Here is a 21220-nt window from a genome sequence, read left to right on the forward strand (position 1 = left end):
ATTGCCACAATTGTGTATTTTTGTATTATTATCACAAATCCTCTAACAATAATACTTATTGTCCATTTTACAAAAAAGGGATGTTCACTCTTACTTATGAGTCAGCCCATGCATGAAAGCTTACAAGCAAAAACATCTCTTGCCTAGAGCATTGGGCCATGGTGTGTATACCCATTAAATCGGAGACCAACATGCTAAGAAAACCATCCCAAAGTGTACATCATTGTCATTTCCATCATGAATAACTAACAATTCACTATTACATGTATCTAAACCACATCCCATGTCCACTTTGACAGATTAATCTTACTTTAAAGTATTTGTATGGGCTATAATAGTCCCTACTATGCCTTTAATTTGAGTTTATCTTGTGACCACAATGTCAAACATAAACACTGCACTGATCTAGTGGTGTTCACAGAGCTGTAACATAAACCCTAAAGCTCAATCTGCCACACCAAGAAGCCCACAACCTCAGTGGGAAAATCGAGCCTAAAAAAAAAAAAAAGGAAGAAGCTTCAACAGCTGTCAAAGTAAGTGCTTGAGTTCATAACATTCAAAATTAGAAAGAGCTGTTAATCTCAAACTGCTGTTAAAGTAAACAATCTCTTCTTCACTCACTCACAACAAATTAGCAATTACATCTGTTCCCTGCATTCCCCATAGCCAAGACAATACACCATCCCCAAAAACACCAACCAGGAACACAATGAAATAATCCCAGCCAAGCCTTGCAAAACCATCAGAATGATAAAACAACAGAAGCGCACAAAGCAAATTACAAGGAATAAACACCATAGACAACCCCCTCCCAACCACCATCGGAAATCTTAAAATGAATGAGAAGAAGGCAATTTAACCACAAGATCCCATAACACAGATGCCATAAAAGAGACCAGAAATATAAATACAACTAAAAAACATCAAACATGCCATCAGACAACTCCACATCTATTTAAAAGCTGCATTAGATTTAAAATAAGTGTGTAATACTGTAGCTAAACAACAATATTAATCAATATAAGAGCACTTCTAAGAAAGTTGTAATATATGACTATAAATTAAGCTAAAGAAAGTGAACCATTTAAAAAAATAATTCCTATATGAGTCATTGTTTAAATAAAATAAAATAAAAGCATTATAAGAATATAAGTAAAGGAAACCTGCATGCAAAAATAACACCAAAACAAAGCAAGTATTAAAGATATAATAATGATAAAATAATTGGTGATTATTTATTTCACAATGTATGTAGAATATGTGTGATAAATTTATATTGGAATATGCTAACTATTAATTTAAAATATCTAATTAGTGAAAAAAATGAAAAATAATTACCTTAATAAAGAATGCATCCAAGCTTCCATTTTGATTATAAGTAAGTTAATGGAAAAACATATTAAGTTATTATTATGCAAATATGACTGTGTGCTAATTTAACTATTATTAGAGTTTAGATAAAGAGTCACTTTTCTTTTAGTTTCTTTTTAATTTCATTAATTTTCCAACTATTTCTTTCAGCTTGTCTTTTCCAGGAGCTGTTGTTGCAGTCCATATCTTCTATTTGATCTGTTATATTTTTTGATTTCACGAATTTCATAACATTGGTTAACTCTTCAAAGGTTTTAGTTTCATCAGGAAGAAATATATTTAGACTGGCTGGAAAAAGCAAATGGACTTTAATCTGTCTTTTCTTAAATTCTTTAATTAAAGGTAGAAAGCATTTCCTCTTGGACATCATAGCAGGAGATCAATCATAATCAAACCTTATTATTTTATCCTCTAAACTGATAGGAGATTTTGTCCAGGCTGTTTTGAGGATTAATTCTTTGTCCTGAGATGAAAAAAATATCACACAATAGCAGATCTTGGTGGTGGGTTGTTTTTAGTACAGGAAGTAACCAAGGACCTATGTGCTGTCTCAGTGCCATAGTATGACATAGCTTCAGGCAAATCAAGAGATTTAGGGAGCCAGGATGTTAAAAAATTTATCATATTTCCCCTTCATATTTTTTTCAGGCAAACCAAAGATCGATCATCTTTTTTATTTAGTAGCATACATTTTTGTTTCAGCAAGAATTCAGTGTTATTTCCATCTTCAGATAATCTCCCATCCTTGTCATTTAATAATAAAAATTAGTAAAATGAAAAAAAGGCTTCCACCACAACGAAAAGTTCACTGAGAAGTTTTGTTAAAATGTAGGCTTTAATAAAACGAAGAAATAAAAAGCACAAATTGTGCTGTTCAAGTTGCAGGTCAAACAGGATAAGCGCTTTCAGTTAAAAAACCTTCTTCAGATCCTAGTGTGTAGACCTGACTTACTGCTGTTAAATAAAGATCCTTAATTGCTCAACCAATCACATACAGCAATCAGATGTACGCCTTCCTTAAGCCTCCATTTCATTTCTTAATTAGGCTTCTCTCTTTCAAAATAGGTTTAATAGGACACAATGCAACTCCTTCTGACATTCTCTGTACTTCTCCAAGCAAACATCGCATCTGCAGTGCTCTTTCCTGGCATGAAACCATACTGCTGATCACTAATCATCACCTCCCTTCTTAACCTAGCTTCCACTACTCTTTCCCATAACTTCATGCTGTGACTGATTAATTTAATCCCTCTGTAGTTACTACAGCTCTGCACATCACCCTTATTCTTAAAAATCGGTACCAAAACACTTTTTCTCCATTCCTCAGGCATCCTCTCACTTTCCAAGATTTCATTAAACAATCTAGTTAAAAACTCCACTGCCATTTCACCTAAACACCTCCATGCTTCCACAGGTATGTCATCTGGACCAACAGCCTTTCCATTCTTCATCCTCTTCATAGCTATCCTTACTTCCTCCTTGCTAATCCACTGCACTTCATGATTCACTATCTGCACATCATCCAACCTTCTCTCCTTCTCATTCTCTTCATTCATCAACCCCTCAAAGTACTCTTTCCATCTCCTCAACACACTCTCCTCACTTGTGAGTGCATTTCCCTCATTATCCTTTATCACCCTTACCTGCTGCACATCTTTACTAGCTCGGTCCCTCTTTCTAGCCAATCAGTACAGGTCCTTTTCTCCCTCCTTAGTATCCAACCTTTTATATAACTCATCATACGCCTTATCCTTAGCCTTCGCCACTTCTCTCTTTGCCATGCACCTCATCTCCTTATACTCTTGTCTACTTTCTTCATCTCTCTGACAATCCTACTTCTTCTTCGCCAACCTCTTTCACTGTATACTCTCCTGTACTTCTTCATTCAACCACCAGGTCTCCTTGTCCTCCTTCCTCTTTCCAGATGTCACACCAAGCACCTTTCTAGCCATCTCTCTTACGAGCTCTGCTGTAGTTACCCAGCTATTCGGTAACTCTTCACTGCCACCCAGTGCCTGTCTTAACTCTTCCCTGAACATCACCTCACAATTACCATTTTTCAATTTCCGCCATTTGATCCTTGGTGCTGCCCTCACCCTCATCCTCCTCTTCTTTATCACCAAAGTCATCCTACAAACCAGCATCCTATGCTGCCTAACTACACTTTCCCCTGCCACCACTTTACAGTCTCCAATCTCCTTCAGACTGGCCCTTCTACATAAGATATAATCCACCTGTGTGCATCTTCCTCCACTCTTGTATGTCACCCTATGCTCCTCCCTCTTATTAAAATGCATATTCAACACAGCCATGTCCATCCTTTTTGCAAAATCCACTGCCATCTGACCTTCTGCATTCCTTTGCTTAACACCATACCTACCCATCACTTCCTCATCCCCTCTGTTCCCTTCACCAACATGCCCATTGAAATCTGCTCCAATCACCAGTCTATCACCCTTGGGTACAGTCATCACCACTTCATCCAACTCACTCCAAAATTTTTCTTTCTCATCCATCGCACACCCAACTTGTGGAGCATATGCGCTAACAACATTCATCATTACACCACCAATTTCCAGCTTCATAAACATCACTCTATCTGACACTTTCTTCACCTGCAAAACACTTTTAGCATACTGTTCCTTCAGGATAATGCCTATGCCATTTCTCCTCCCATCCACACCATGATAAAACAATTTGAACCTGCCTCCCATACACCTACCCTTGCTCCCCTTCCATCTGGTCTCTTGCACACACAATATACCAACCTTCCTTCGGTCCATCATATCAGCTAGCTCTCTCCCTATACCAGTCATACTCCCAACATTCAAAGTTCCGACCCTCATTATCACAGTCCTAGCCTTTACCTGCCTTCGGCCATGCCTTCTGCCTCTTTTCCTCCTTCGGCCAGCAGTAGCCCAATTTTCGCCAGCACCCTGTTGGCCAACAGTACTGGTGGCAGTCGTTGTTAACCCAGGCCTCGTCCGATCCGGTATGTATATGTGTACTTTTGTCTGCATGTATGATTTGGCAAAATTTTACACCGGATGCCCTTTCTGATGCATCCCTCCCCATTTATCCGGGCTTGTGACCGGCACAAAGAAATGCACTGGCTTGTGCATTCTTTACGAGTGACCTCTTCACCACCTATGTGGCAGACTAGAATGGATCAGATAATAAGGAACAGCTGTCTACATAGCAAAATATTCTACTGTATGTTACCTTGATGGCACTTTGGTGATAGGTAGCTGTGCTGAATATGACCCCTTAAATTTACTAATTGGCCTTTATAGGCAAAGGTAGTATAAAATTTGAGGTAAAAGAGATGAAAGAGCATTTCTCAAAAGGAAAATACTTACTGCAGTTATGCAGCTACCTATGACTCCTTAAATTTACTATTTGGCCTTTATAGGCAAAGGTAGTGTAAAATTTGAGGTAAAAGAGATGAAAGAACATTTCTCAAAAGGAAAATACTTACTGCAGTGATGCCATTTGACAACTGGGGCTGCAAAAATCAAAAAGAAAAATGGCAGTAATGCTAAAGACATCAAAGACACTAGAACCATATAATATGTTACAGCTGAAGTCATATTTAGGACTAGTAAACTAAAATACCATATTTTAGCAGACCACTTGGTAGAAGTATATCCAGAATTAACATCGAACAAGTCTACAAGCAAATAGCAAGGGATGGACAAATGAGCTTTCTTGACATTACATCAAAGGAATGAATGATATATTTATTTTAAACTCTTTTTTTTTTGCCTGTTAAGTTAGTATGAAAGATTCCTTTGCACAGAATGGATGCCATGTTATTAGACAGGTTTCAGGATGGTACAATGTGGGGCATTATATTTACTTCAAGGAAGCTGAGGTGGCCTAATTATGGCTAAACTGTCAAAAACACACTTTGTCTTGCCTGAAGTGGGGAATGAGAAGATTTTCTGTCATATAAGCAACTGATATTCATTTTAACTCCTGAAAATGCATGTCCATTCTGGAAACTGCAGAGTTAAATTTAGGATATTATTTGTAGGAATATAACATAACATAAAGATTTGGAATTCAAGCAGCACTGTAAAGACAATGGACATCAGACTGTGTATATAAGAAAATGCAAGAGTTAGTGTTATAAATAGACTGGATAACCTCTCTGCAATAGAAGAGAAACAGATACAGATTCTGTTGACTAGAAAGCTAACTCAGATAGAAAGCAGAAATAACTCAGTTTTCTTGCAAGTGTATGACATGTTCATAACAGCACAGCCTAATGTGAATGATTCAATGTACCCTGCATTTTACCAATAGTAAGAGGCATCTATCTACATGGCACAGTATAGTAAAGGACAGCTGTCTATGTGGCAATGTATAGTAAAGGACAGCTGTCTATGTGGCAATGTATAGCAAGGGACAGCTGTCTATGTGGCAATGTATAGTAAGGGACAGCTGTCTATGAGGCAATGTATAGTAAGGGACACCTGGCTGCATTATAAGGTTTAGTAACGGACAGCTGTTTATGTGGCAGTGTATAGCAAGGGACAGCTGTCTATATGGTAAGGTTTAGTAATGGACAGCTGACGGAGTGGCAATGTATAGTAAGGGACAGCTGTCTACATGGTAAGGTTCAGTAAGGGACAGTTGTCTATGTGGCAAGGTATTTTAAGATGTGCTTATAAATACACCAGCCTCCTATCCCAAGATTTCTGGTGAGATATCACTATCCAAATACTATTTCTTAAAACTGAATACTATCTAGCTGGTATAAAACTCAGACCAAAATAAATACATCCTACAATCCATTGTTAATAGAATCTGTTGCTAAGTTTCCTTGAGTGCTTCTAGGAAATGTCACTGTAACATACTATTAAAAATGAAATGGCTGCCATTCATCACAAAGGCCTTCTTTCCTCTTAATACTGTTAAATCACCGGTATTATCTCCTCTAGCTTCTCCACTCCACAGAATAGCCGTAAAGTACCCATCTGCGCAACCCTCCACAACTCCATTACTCTAGTGACATGACTCTTCAACAAAGTTTTGGAAGGAAAAAGCCTTTCCAAATTTAGCACCTTCTTCTTGGGACTCCATTCCACATGAAAATGGAAAGCTCAACAAATGTAATATATTCAAGCAAAAACTTGTGGAACATCTAAGAATGTAATCCAAATATAGCTTCCTAGACAATGGTTAATTGGGTGTAATCTAAGCAGCAAATACACTGAGATATGCAATGCTGCACCGTCTCCATTGAATATGTCCTTAGACTTCTGTCCTGTATACATGTATATACTATGGGATCATACAATCATAGGAAGTTACTAGGCTAATGGCCCTATGGCCCTTACAAGCCTAGCCAAGTTTGGGTCTATATCACTTTATCAAAGACCCTATTATGCAAATCGCTATTTGTTGAACCCAATTAATCAAAATCTGAATTCACTGAAGGATCTATTCATTGAATTTTTTCCCTGGGAAAGAAACTAGTTGACCACCTACACACCGGCACCGGCATAAAAACTATAAAATTTAAAACCCAGCAAAGTGGGAGGGCTTTGCACCCCCACACTCCCCAATGTGGGGGTCTGCGCCCCCACAGCCCCCTAACTAAATATACCAACTCCAAGATTGCACTACAGTGGGGAAAAGAGCAAATTCCTGATGATGCCCAACTACTTTCTTTCCCAGGGGAAAAAATTCTCTGAAGAGAGCCTTCAGCAAAGTTAGCTTTCGATTAGGTGAGTTTGACAAATAGCAATTTGCTAAATAAGATCTTTGATAAAGTGATATAGACCCCAAGTTCTACCCTTATTTCCACGATCAGCACCTATTGTCCCTGTCCATGAGGGATGCAGGTGGACCCGTCACCCATCCAATCATCCAGATTGCGTTTGAAGAGGGCCAATGAGGTGCTCTGTTTAACATTAATTAGAAGTCTGTTCCAAAGGTGTGGTAACCTCTGGGAGACAAATCTATTCCCTCAGGAGGTTCTATTAATGTCGCATACCAGGAAAAGGACTTTAGAGCGAGTAACCCATGTACCATTTGACTTGTGGATATGCAGCATTTCCAATAAAGCAGGGTCGGAGAGTGCCTTATAGGCAAGGCAGAGATCTCCTCTAAGTAGTCTGCATGAAAAAGAATAAAGTGACAGTGATTTCAGATGATCCACATTGGACTGATGCTGAAGACCTTGAATTTTCCTTGTTAAGAACCTTTGTGGTCTCTCCAATTGCTGCAGGTGCTGGGAAAGGGACAGACCAAAGTTGTACTTAATTATTGGCACAATGAGGGAAGATTACAGGGAGGTTATAACTTCTTTTTTTCTGGAGGCAATGCCCTTACTTATGAGATGAGCAATATAGAATGTCCTTCTTACTGCTCTGATCAAAAGTAAGGTCGCTGAACCTGTGTGGCCAGGTCTCTCACCACTGTATGCGTGCTTAGGGTGTTGCTAATGATATGGTTAAGGTCGCTGAACCTGTGTGGCCAGTTCTCTCACCACTGTATGCGTGCTTAGGGTGTTGCTAATGATGTGGTAGTTAGCAGGAACATCGCTCTTACTGAAAGGGATGATAATACATTTTTTTTACATAGAGTTTAATGCCATGACTTTGGCACTAATCATTTGTTTGTGTAAGACCCTCTTGTAGGATGCTGACATCATTTGGAGATTCTATGACCGCTCCCAGTTTGCAGTAATCAGCAATCTTTGTCAGCCACAGACCTTTAGTTTTTGCTTGTACTTCAGATAAATAGATTCCAAACAGTGGAGGCCCCAGGATTGATCCCTGCGGAACACCACTGGTTACAGTTCTGCTGTTGGAGGTGGATTCCCCTGTCTTGACTATATGTGTTCTATCAGTGAGCTAGTTTGCAACCCATCTAATGATATAAGGGTTGATACCTCGCTGGGTGATTTTGTTAATGATGGCTGAGTTGGATAGTGTCTAGGTGAGCCGTATGCACAGATTTCCCCTCATCCAGGGCCTTGGTGACTATCCTGAAAAAGTCCATCAGGTTTAACAGGCATGATCTCCCTTTGACAAATCCAAACTGAGTAGGGTCAAATGCTTGAAGATTACCTATATCTTTGCTGATAAGGTTCATGATGATTCACTCCATGGCCTTGCAGATAAGGCTAGTCAGGCTAATAGGTCTATAGTTCCCAGTGTCAATGGAAGCACCACCTTTGTGCAAGGGAATAATGGTGGCCATTTTCCATTCATTTGGTACAAAGTTGGTGCTTAGATTGTGACTTAAAAGAGAACCCAATGGTGTTGCTAATTCTTGTTGGAGCCCATGTAGGACACAGCCTGGGATGTTATGAAGTCCCACAGATGCTGTATTTTTGGCCTTAAAGAGGGCGTGTACCACCACTCTTTAGAGATACAAGTTAGGGGACAGGTGGTAGGAATGTCACGGGGTACGTACAGTGGGGATAGGGGAGTGAAGTTTTCACTGAACCTGTCAGCCAACAGGTTAGCTATGTCCACAAGCTCAGTATATGTGGTATCATTAACTGGCAGTTTGGCACAAATCTGGGACTTGCATTTTAGGTTATGGATGTAACTAAAGAATGCCTAATGGCTGTCCTTAGTTGAAGAACTAATTTGGATTCATAGTTTGTATTAGAGGACTTCACAAGAAGTCTTATTTACTTGTTTAAGTTGAGGAGGGGAAAGTTTCTAGTTTAGGGCTCGATCCCTCTTACTCTTAGACAGCAATTTCTTCCTCTTATTGTAAAGCCTGTTAATCGCAGTTGCCCACCAGGCAGGTTTGCTCTTCCTTGAGGAGCTTGTTTTGGTCCTATAAGGTGCAGGATTGGTGTAGAACTCAGCATAGCTGCCATTTCCATCTGGGGGAGGTGCTTTGGAGAAGTTTTTTTTAGTTTAGTTGCTGCTGGGGGGTGGTCAGTTGTAATTACTTTGAATGAGACTGATTTGTGGTCAGATCTTACCAGCGAAGACCTCACAGTGGGGGTGCTACAGTGGTCCCCCATATTGGTAAGCACCAGATTCAGGATGTTGGCATGCCTTGTGGGGGTGTCAATCAGCTGGTCCAGGGAATTAGAGTTAATGAAGTCAAGGAAGCTTTGGGCAAGTGAATTTGAGCACGATTAATTTACTAAAATGTGTAATCTATATACTAGGGTTGCTGCATCTGATTATGTTAATGATTTACTGTTATGTATGGAACATGTAAGTGAATGTTTCTAATTAGATGTACATGTAATTGGGTCAACACCCTTTTACTGATAGCTCATGTAAATGTTGTTTTATTAATACTATGCTAGTACTAATGCTATTTGGGCTTGGGTCATGGATGAAAAGATTCCTTGGATGAACATACCTACACAGCTAATAAAGTAAAATAAGTAAGTCAATTGCAGCTAGAATCTTTTACTCACACTGATAAAGCCAAGTACATTAAGTAGGGCTCTCTTGACGGTTATTTCCTTTATTTACTTAGAAGCAGATTCGTGACTGTTTGGCAGGTACTTATCAAGGCCAAAATATAGCTTTTTCTATCTGAGTAATAAATGTTACTGCCAAATCAGTTATGATGCTGCCTCGCAGGGGATATATCACGTACTTTGTGGATGGCTGGGCCACTGATTATACACATGCACTGTAGTGTAAGCCACTGCACCTACCACAGTTACATGACTGCTAGGCTGTATCACCTCTGTCACGTAATAGGCATGTAGACTTGACTGCAACCCTCTGTCAAAGAATGGTTAACCAGAGTTAGCAGCTTGCAAATCACTGAAACAAACCCAGATCATCTGCTTGTTAGTACCTCATAGATTTATTACAGTACACTCTTCTGACAGAGTCGATATTCTGAATAATCTGCTACAAAGGCATACAGACTAGTAAACGTAGTTTGATATACTGTGCATGTGTACAAGAAATATGCAGTTTCACTTTAATCCAAAGATTCAGAGTACAAAATGTTTGCTTATTTGTGCAGAATATTTCTGTAAACTGTCCTTCTAGTTCTTGTAAATGCCAGCTCCTTTTTTACAGCTCATTATCTGTCACATATAATGAATGACTTCTGTTCCTTTCTTTTACAGGGCTGAAGTAATACTTGGCAACATCATCAAGAAAAAGGGTTGGAGGTATTGTAACCAAATGAAACCATTATTTTGTTATAAAATTTCTTAAAATGTTGGAACTTTGTATCTTTATTAACATTAAAACTATCATTCGACTAAGAATAATACCAGATAAAGATCACATTCTCAAAATAAAATTTATTACAACTATTTTAGTATTAGAAAATATTAATCTGGGAGTAAGTTGTACTCTAGGCAATATCAAATCAGCGGATGCGCAAATTGTTGATGAAGAAACAATTCCTTTCAGTTTGTTTATAATTAAAAGTGTCAGATAACTGATGCAGAAAAACATAATTTCCCTCTGGCTTTGCTTAGTAGCACGTCATTAATAGCTGCAGTGTTAATAATGTTAGACTGCAGGATTGAACGTATATTCGGATTTTATAAATATGAAAACACACTAACCAAATGTAGTCAGTTTTTCACCTGATAGATAACTTTCTGAAAACTCCAAGTTGGTAATTCCATTAATGTTATACATTGTGTCTAGGCTTCTAAGTTATTTGTATTATTTCTCTTTTTGCATCTGTCACATATATTAGTTCCTGCAATACATTTCCTCTGTTTAATTAAAATATTACATATTCTTCCAGCAGAGCTCCTCCCATGTATTTTTTTTTCAAAGTTAGAAAGCAGTATCATTTTATCTGGTGCAATCTCTTTAACATATTAATAAAACAAGTTTTATTGCTCAGAGGTTTATACAAGTATATTCTTATATTCCTTGGAACGTATGATATGAAGTGTAAATTATTAAAAACAAGTCTTGACTGGACAGATTCACATAAATGTACTCAAAGATCTAACAGTAAGACCTTTGTCAAAAAATGCAAATCTACTGGCTATAGTGCCTAGGGTGCATGGCTCTGCCCTACATAATTATCCAGACCACCTTCCTAGTACTAACCTATGAACATATGAACATGTTAGAAATAAAAAGCCCTGATGCTGTCAGCTTGTATTTATAATATATGGAACTGGTAAGCATGTTACAGCTGATGTATTTATTTAATAATCATGCATTTACTACAGTTTAAGAAAAGTCTTATAAAGTCATGTTGGTGTTTATTTATTTTTCGGTTTTCATTATTTTTCTCACTCTGTTTTTATTGAAAATAATTTTTTTTAACAAATAGTATAACAAGTACATTTACAACAACATTTTAAGAAAAAAATAATGCATAAGAACCATGTACAATTGTTACAACTAGATGATGTATATAGGCACTTTGTCACTAACACAACCTGCGGCTGAATGAAAGAGAGTTTGCTTATCTCATGGTAAGAGGAATCATTTGCGGGTTTTGGAAGAGAATGAAAACATGTAACCAGAGTAATATTAATATATGCTTGATTTCAAGTCACTGTCAATGTTAATAATAAAACTTATTTAGTACAATAAAGTTACTAAATAGGGTCAGATCATTAAGAGAACTTGAAATTACTTCTCAAATATGTAGACGCTGAATGTCAAAAAATCTAGTTTAAAATAACTATTGGATACTAAGAAATTATTTTTGAGATTATTTCCCAAAATATTGAATAAATTAAATATTTGTTTGTAAACTTAAGAATGAATTTAATTATCCTAGTATATTTATGAGCAGGATTTAAGTTACTATGCCATAACAAGTTGAAATTAGACCAGTTCATTGCTATATGAAATTCTATCAATAGACCAATTAATTGTTATATAATGCATAGAAAATCACATACTTAATATCTAAATTCTTATGGAAAAAAGTATAACTGTAAACTTCCAAATCAAGTCTGTCATAAGAATGATAGTACTTTTATATTCATTTCACAGTGCCATACACATTTTCTTGAGTTTTGGACAACCCAAAATGTATAATGGCTGCTGGACAGGCTTGAAAAATATTACAGATGGCAGAAATATTTCACATCTTCAAAGAAACACTTTACTTCCAAATATGAGTTATGCAATGTCATATATTTTTAAATGATGTATAGTTGCTATTTTCCAAATATTTTCCCGCATTGACATTCCCATCCCATCATCAACCTTAGTCTTAAAGGACACAAGGTTGTCCCTCTACTTAACATGCTGGGGCAATTTTCCAGAGATGGGGCAAGAGCAAGGTAGTAAATCTATCCCTGCAAAGTGTTTTGTTTGTACTTTTCTGGAGATTCAAATCATTGGTGTGCATGTTTCATTTAACCATTCAACCTGTGATGGTATAAGAGATCCATTAAAGTGGGGTCACTGGTGACACAAAATTCCAGACATTGCTCTCCATCCAGCAGTCTGTACAAGTCAAAAAGATAGAGACAGGGCTTCTAGTCTGTCTTGGAAGATATGTTTTTTAAAGCAAATACTTTCTTTTGGAAGGAACATTTGCTTATAGCTGCGTAATATGTCGGGTTCGGTACACAAGTACATGCTGAAAGCAGCATTATACTCAGTAGGTAAACTAATTAGGGTAGAGCATGGAGTGACAATAACATACATTGGCCTGAATGAAATACCTTTGGAGATTAGTTATGGTAGACAGAAGAATGCACTAACTACTATTGCAACGTGGAGTTCAAAGGTGAGGGAACTGTTGACCCACATGGCAAGATCATTGACTACCATGTCCATATTGAGTATGGTAATAAAATAAGACATTAGCTACAATATTTGAGTACTTATTATATGTGCAAGGCAGTTTTACATTTGCAGAGGAAAGAATTACAATTTTTCACACTGATATACTGATAACAGAAAAAAAAAACTTTAATTGCATCTGTTGTTTTCAATTATATAATACAAACTGAATGAAGCCTCAAATTTTAAAAAAGTCTAACAAATCTGTTTTATATAATGTTTTTGTATAACTTCTTCAAAGTTCAAATTTTCCAAGTCCAAATAACAGTTCCAGTAATCAGAAATAAGGACAGACACAGCCATGGCTCAGTACACTCCTCAGAAGTGAGATTTCCAAGTCCAAATATCAGTGCCTAACAAAATAAAGTAAAAAAAGGACAGCAGCAGCAGCAGCATCACTGGCTCAGTAAACTCAAAAATGGTTAAATACATTTCCAATACATATAAATATTTCATTCCTTTTAAAACAGCTGATAGAATACACAGCAATTTCTATTCAATGGTGAGGAAATTTGGTATGTAAAGCAACAAAACAATTCAGTATTATTCAAAGAAAATTATAAATTCTATATATCTCTAATGAAATATTCAACTATTTGCATTGTAAATCCAAGAAAACACATATCATCTTATATATTTAGGATTGCACTGTGAATGAGCTGAGCCATTATTATGCCAGATATGACTCAGGAACAAAACTTCACTCAAGGCCTTGGCATTTATTCCATATCATCCAGTCAAACAAGAAAAGATAGGTAGTGGCAACATTTCTGTTATCTGGAGATGAACATGATGATTACAAGAGTCACTGTAAAGTTAGTCAATGGGATATTATAAGCATGGAGTGTCAACAGAAGCTGTATATAACAATTGTTTGACACTGACTGCATATAAACTAATTGAATAAATTAAAAATGAAAGTGCATTAATATAGCAGCTGACATTTATAGAGGGGAAAATTGACAGACATTTTTACAGTGGCCAAAAGAGTTTGCAGAACCTAGTTTTGTCTCTGCTGATAGAGGGTAAGTTAGGCTGTGGGGGAAATGAAGCAATGATTATATACAGCACATTGTATGAATTAAGTGGATACAGTGAAACAAGATGCTTCCAAGTGCTAGTAACTCAGGAAACATATGGCAACTCTTCAAGCTATGACAAGTGAAAGATTAACAGTTTAGTTAAGACATGGGTGAAATGCATTTTTGTAGTACAGATTTAGAAGTAGACTATGAGAGCTAGTTCTGTTTAAAAGGGAAGAGATTATAGGTGAGAGTGAATGAATTTTAACTTGGAGGTGCAATTTCCTAATCAGGTTAAGTCTCCAAAGTGAGTGTGCTATGCAGCCATTATCTGCCATTACAGTTTGCATTGTTGTGAATACGTTCTTATCATTCTATCCTCTGAGAAATAGAAGCATGTGATGAGCAAGCTATGAAAGCATATATCAGTGAAATAACAACAGAGCACAGATAAGGCTGGCCAATTTTGATCAAACTGGGACTGCATCATATTCCAGTGAATTGGCTTTTTTTAGATGCATTGCCAAAATGTTTTAATGACTGAATCATATAGGGGTAGCACCACTCTTGAGTATTTGTTGTGAATGGAGAGCAAGCCAAGAAACACTATAATAAAAACTGTTAATAAACTGCCAATTGTGTACTTAGAGTATCAGTGTGACATCCCCACTCTAGGCCAGTAACCAAGGAGCCTGAATCCTCACCATTGATGCTGGAGAGGGATCATCACTAGGAATACAAATGGACATACAAAATATTTCCAGATGCAGACCTCTCTGCATCAAACACAATTCCCTTAAGAGCACACAGAAAATACACTCAGCCCAGTGTCTGGGTATCTATCTCTGTCTGTCCCCAAGTACCCATTAAGGATCTCCACTGGAAGCTGTAGAGTTAAGTCCAAAGCTGAGTGTCCAGCCAAGTCCTCCAGCACCATCTCTGTGAAACATGGATTTGTGTCCTTCCTCCAAGTAGCACACATGCACATACACACACACACACACACACACACACACACACACACACACACACACACACACACACACACACACACACACACACACACACCACATCTGGGAAAGACTGACATTGATTTACCCACTGTGCCCCCTTCTGCCCAGGCTATAAGGTAGTTATCACTGCCACCAGACACTACAAAGCCAGCTACTTAAGATTCTTGCAAAGGTACCCAATTATACTGAGTGAAATTAATATTAATACAAATTGTAATGTTGACAAAGCATTCTCTAAAGGACCAACCACAATGGAAAGTTTAAATATATTTAATAATAAATAATAAAGGAACATGAAAATACGAAATATCTATTTACAGTAAACACCAACGTTTCAATCACAGGAAATATTTAAAATAACACAGCTGGAAAGATTCACACAGTTACAAATAAACAATACTTAACTATTCTCATTATATTTTCCAGACTAATCTAGAGAATTACTGTTCCAACTTACTTAATAGAGCAAGGCTAGATGAAGTAGGTGAGGGATCCTTCTATGTCAGGTTCCATTAGACAGACTGCCCTGAGACTTTTGTCACATAATATTAAAAAATGATTTCTGCACAGAATGACAAAACATACATTTGGGCATCTGACTTCTGGTTCACATGCACCCCCATTGCTAGAAACTGCCAGGATTTATCATCTACATGTCAATAGTACACACACAAAAGCATTGCTCAGATTGGAGCAGCTTCTGGAAGAAATAAAACAATTACAAACTTCCACTCCCTCTACAGAGACTTATAAACCATGATTGCTACAGACATTGCATCTCTGGCGTCATTCAAAACTGTCCGGTAACATCCTTATGGCTTAGGCCCAGTAATTTAATTTTTTACTATTTCTCAAAGTTAGCTGGAGTTGAGCTTAACCTCTTCTCTTCCTGTATCCTCTGTTAATACACACACACACACACACATACACACATAATATATATATATATATATATATATAAATATATATATATATATATATATATATATATATATATATATATATATATATATATATATATATATATATAATTTGGCTAATACAGTCAGGACCCACTGCTGGTACACTTTTAACACAAACAACTTTATAAATACATTTTCAACACAAGCAGCTGTACAAATCAGTTTGATATTGATATAACATATACTTTTTTAATAAATTCAGCTAGCTGTTTTGGCATATGTTACACACCCACTGCCTTCCCTACTTCTCCTGGCATAGCTGGCAATATGCCACATTGCCATAATCAGGAAATCAGGCAAAACTCAAAAGGCAATTAAATACATATCATAGTATATCCTTCTCAAAATTTACTTGGCTAGTATCATTTTAATTATAAGTACAGAAAATGAAAATCAGAGCTAACAAAAAAATATCAAACAGAAGTCTTCATATAAACCGGAGAGAAATGTAACAATACAATAATGGGCAATTTACATAAAATGCTCAATTTCAATCTAACAGCATCGCCAAATGTATTCGGTTCAAATAACTACTGAATAAAGCATTGACATACATCACCTAGTATAAACATACCAATAAAACAAGTTATTTAAACATTAAGGGAGCAGAAATATGTATTATAGATACTGTAAATCAATATTTGGTTACTTGTAGCTACAAAAGAGTTGAAAGCAATGTTTTAAAAACTGTAAATGCATTCACTTGTTGCTTAGTAAATAGCAAGCATTTGGTAATGTAAAAGCACTGAACATACACTGTCTGAACTGAATATATACTTACTTGCTACTATATAAATAACAGCAATTTTGTTTTCATTAGTGTACTGGTCTGTTCTCACTTCTCTTTGAATTTGGCTAATGACTGAAAAAGGTCAGTCTGAGCAATTTACTTACCTGGCTGAAAAATATTAAACAATGAATTAAGCTTTTTAGATATTAAAGAAGCTGAACTGATGTACGGTAATATAATGACTGGTTTGCCACTTGATGACATGTCACTGCAATCTGACAGTTGGTGCAGAGGATTAAGGCTGTAAGCTGCAGTTCTTGTGGTGCAGGGTTTGATTCCATCAGCCCTTATTTATGTAATATTTGAACTTAAGCAAATCACTTAGCCAGAAATTGTTCCTAGATCATCTCTAAAAAGGAACTGTGTGTCATGTGAGCCTACATGATTAAACATTTGATATAATTCTCAGTCACCTTTCTGTTATCTTATTGTTTACAGATGGATAATAAAAAAGGTATTTTTAACTAGTGCATAACTATGAAGAAAATAAAAAATCTTATTGTGTTTGTGTGATTGCTATGTCAGTATGCAATGTCCTCTCTACTGCCCAGAAAATGAAACAAAGAAAGAAAGAAGGTAGTGTCCTGGTCCTACCTTGTCTTCTTGCTAATAATAGTTTTAGTATCACTCCTACAATCCCTGAATTCTTTCTTCACATTTAGCTTTATAATTAAATCGATATAAGATGGTCTCATCAAATATCACATGTTCACAAGAATGAATGTTGAAAGAGTGACCACTTTAGAGTGAATCTAAAGTAATAAAAAATGCAAAAAAAAAAATAAATAAAACTGTTATTTTTTGCAGGAGGCAAGTCCTCTTTCACCACTCACACCTCCTGCTAATTATAGATGCTATGTCTAAGATGACACAACAGCAGGCCAAGGGCAAATCCTCTTAGCCCACTGCCCCATGATCAAATACAAAAGCTGCTGGCAAAAATCCCACTTGAATGAACATTCGTTCATAGGAGCATTTGCTTTTTTACTCCAAAAAAGTGTTCACTCATATGAGTGCTCACTCTTTCAAATGATAACTAAATACATATATATATATATATATATATATATATATATATATATATATATATATATATATATATATTTTTTTGCTTTTATTTGCAGGCATACTAGGTTTAGTAAGCATCATTTCTAGCATCACACTGTATATTGGCACAGAGCATGGCAAACTGTATCTATTACCAGATGTATGCATTTTGTAGTGACACAAATAAATCAGCTCTATTTGCATTAACTAGGCATAAATGTCCCCTTAGGGAAATGGTTTATTACTGATGTTTTATTCTGAAGATTATGTAGTAAAAAATCATTCTGATCTGTTTTCATTTTGTGTAATGCAGATGGCTTGGGAATATACGTCCTAATATCAGAGCCTGTAGTATGAATGTGCAAATGTGTATTTAATGTGCTAAAGACCATATAATTACCACTGTTGCTTTTACAGAGCCTACATTCCAGTCATGTCTAGCACGCATAGTATTCCTTACTGCTTCAGCTATGCACTTATTAATACATGCCGTGGAAACCTGCATGATATCTTTTGCAGCCCCCAAACATAAAAAGAAACATAATCAGAAATGTTTTGATGAAATTTAGTATAATGTTTTTTCAATTTATTCTTAACTTTCTACTTCATATGACAGGTATTATGAAAAGCATAAAATTTACTTCTACAGATTTTCAAGATAAGTGCTATATTTTTTTAGATCATGTCTACTAAGAAATTCAGAAAAGAAATACCTGCCATGCCACTCTGTAGATCAGTGATGGCGAACCTATGACACGTGTGTCAAAGGTGGCACACCATGGCATTTTGGGTGACACACCAATGTTTACCAACACCTAAGTTATCAAAGAAACTAAATGAACAAAAGTACAAGAAATATGTCACCCTGGACTTATTTATTAAAACTCACCAACAAAAAAGTTATTAATTGATCAAATCAAATGCAATGTGTTCCATGTTTTTGTTTTCAATTTAATTCAAAATTACTATTAAATATAGGGTAATTTTTTGGGTGCACTGTTTTAAACCCAATTATTAGTGCACATATTGTTTTCTCTATTGTAAGTCACTGATTTTTCTTTTACTTTTTAATACCTAGCAGCACACATGATTGGACTGTATGTTTTTTAAATAAATTAATATGTAAAGGATTGTTTCTCTTTTGTCGGGGGGAGGGGGGTAAAAACATCAGCAGAGTCAAGATAGGCATTTTCCAAATTTTTGGCAAGCCAAGCCCAAAAGGTTTGCTATCACTGCTGTAGATCATATCTAACACAGCTTTTTAAGTGAAAATAGAATTCAGAAGATCTTTCTATTATTCTGTTTTCCTACATCTTGTATAGTATAAGTTTGTTCTAGATGAAAAAATCTGGTTTAAGCTTCAACTCAATAAAAAATTATAAAAATACTTTTTTCGTAGGAGCAAGCCCTCTTGTATCCCTCCACACTGACCCCTAATACACACACACACACACACACACACACACACACACACACACACACACATACACATACACGCACACACACACACACACACACACACACACACACACACACACACACACACACACACACACACACACACACACACACACACACACACACACACACACACACACACACACACACACACACACACACACACACACACACACACACACACACACAAACATTTATATGGGGGACTTCACTCATCAGCTTTTGCCTATGTATAGTAATTCCATAATCACTGAACTGCAGAGAAAAAAAGGAAAGTACAAATAGTTTGTATCATTGTTGCTATACAATCAAACCCCACAAGCAGTGATTTGCTACTGAAAATACAATCAGAGAGTTCCTACTTCAGGAATAAATGACAGTTGAAACTCAACCAGTTTTAACTCAAAACACATTCAGAAAAAAGTGTTTTTCTATATCTCTGAAACAAGCTAGAAATATAGCTTCAAAAATAAATACAATTTCAAAGAAAGAAAGATGGAAAGAATCTTCAAAAAGCTGACATTAAAATGAAGGCACAGCTATGTATTCTACATTGCAGGTGTCTTTCCTTTGGATATATCTCAAGTGATTGTTTAAGAATATGTTGTACTTAATGTACTGCATCAGTAAACATAATAGCACTCTAAGTCTTCAAAGAGACATGTCAATATAACCATGCAAACTAAACAAGTTCCATTTGTGTGAGTTACTGATATCTATGCTATATATAGGAATACATTCATTTACATTACCAGTAAACATTCTTCAACATAAAATATGTCATGAAACTTCATTTGTGATCACGTTTATCTAAAAAAGAAAACTGACTACAAAGAAACAAATATGTTACATTTGAGATTACCTAAAAATACCAGAAAGTTTGTTTTTTTTTGTTCGGACCCCACATCCCCGAAAATTAAATATACTAATTCCTTTGTCACATAACTGCAGAAAAAGAAGTTAATTCCTGAAATTATATTACAGTTGAAATATTGTATTTTGACTGTAATGTAATTCAATCACTGCAATCACCAACATATGTTGTAACAAAGTCCATTGCAGCCATATCTATCTATCTATCTATCTATATATATATATATATATATATATATATATATATATATATATATATATAAAGTCTATATCATATGCAGCCATATCTATCTATTTATTTATCTATCTATATCACGGTACAGTGAAGAATGGAATATTTGCCCTTTCCTCACTGTAGTGTGATCTCAGAGTTGTAATATATATTTAGCAGGGGGTGTGGGGGGCACAGCCCCCCACAATAGGAAGTTTGAGATCCGGTACATTCGATATTATGATATATATATATATATATATATATATATATATATATATATATATATGCATTCAAGCATCTGATTTTTACTTTATCAAGTCACAAATTATATTCTCCAGTTTATTTTACTAGATTTATAAGTGATATTATAATTTGTTGAACCACAGTGTGTTGGATTGTGAGAGCTAGTGATGTTCTTCCAGCGTTTCTCCCCTTTCTCCAGCTGTACCATGAATCTAGAGTTGTAATATATAGGTTAGCGTGGTTGTGATGAATACCTCCACATGAGGATACAGGAGGACTTGCCTACTGCAATAAACATTTTTTTCTTTTTTTTTTCTTTTTTTAAGTTGTGGGTTCAGATGTAGTGTGTGTAAATCCATTCTGTTTTGGTCATATTTCAGTTATTCATGTTTAGATATTCCGTATCTATCCATCTATCTATCTATCTATCTATCTATCTATCTATCTATCTATCTATCTAATTTATCTATTCATTTGTCTGTCGAATTAGGT

General features: G+C 36.0%; 1 protein-coding gene across 1 annotated transcript in view; it reads left to right on the plus strand.

The window, feature by feature from the left end:
* The window catches only part of KCNAB1 (potassium voltage-gated channel subfamily A regulatory beta subunit 1), a 1829051-nt gene that overhangs the window by 1184784 nt on the left and 623047 nt on the right, over positions 1-21220 (plus strand). The window contains exon 5 of the mRNA XM_044070489.1: positions 10451-10495. Coding sequence (XP_043926424.1) covers positions 10451-10495 — 45 coding nt within the window. The remainder of the gene's footprint in view (positions 1-10450; positions 10496-21220) is intronic.

This window comes from Protopterus annectens, chromosome 4.part1, assembly GCF_019279795.1.
Source record: "Protopterus annectens isolate FY-2018-M chromosome 4.part1, PAN1.0, whole genome shotgun sequence".
Classification (NCBI taxonomy): Eukaryota; Metazoa; Chordata; order Ceratodontiformes; family Protopteridae; genus Protopterus; species Protopterus annectens.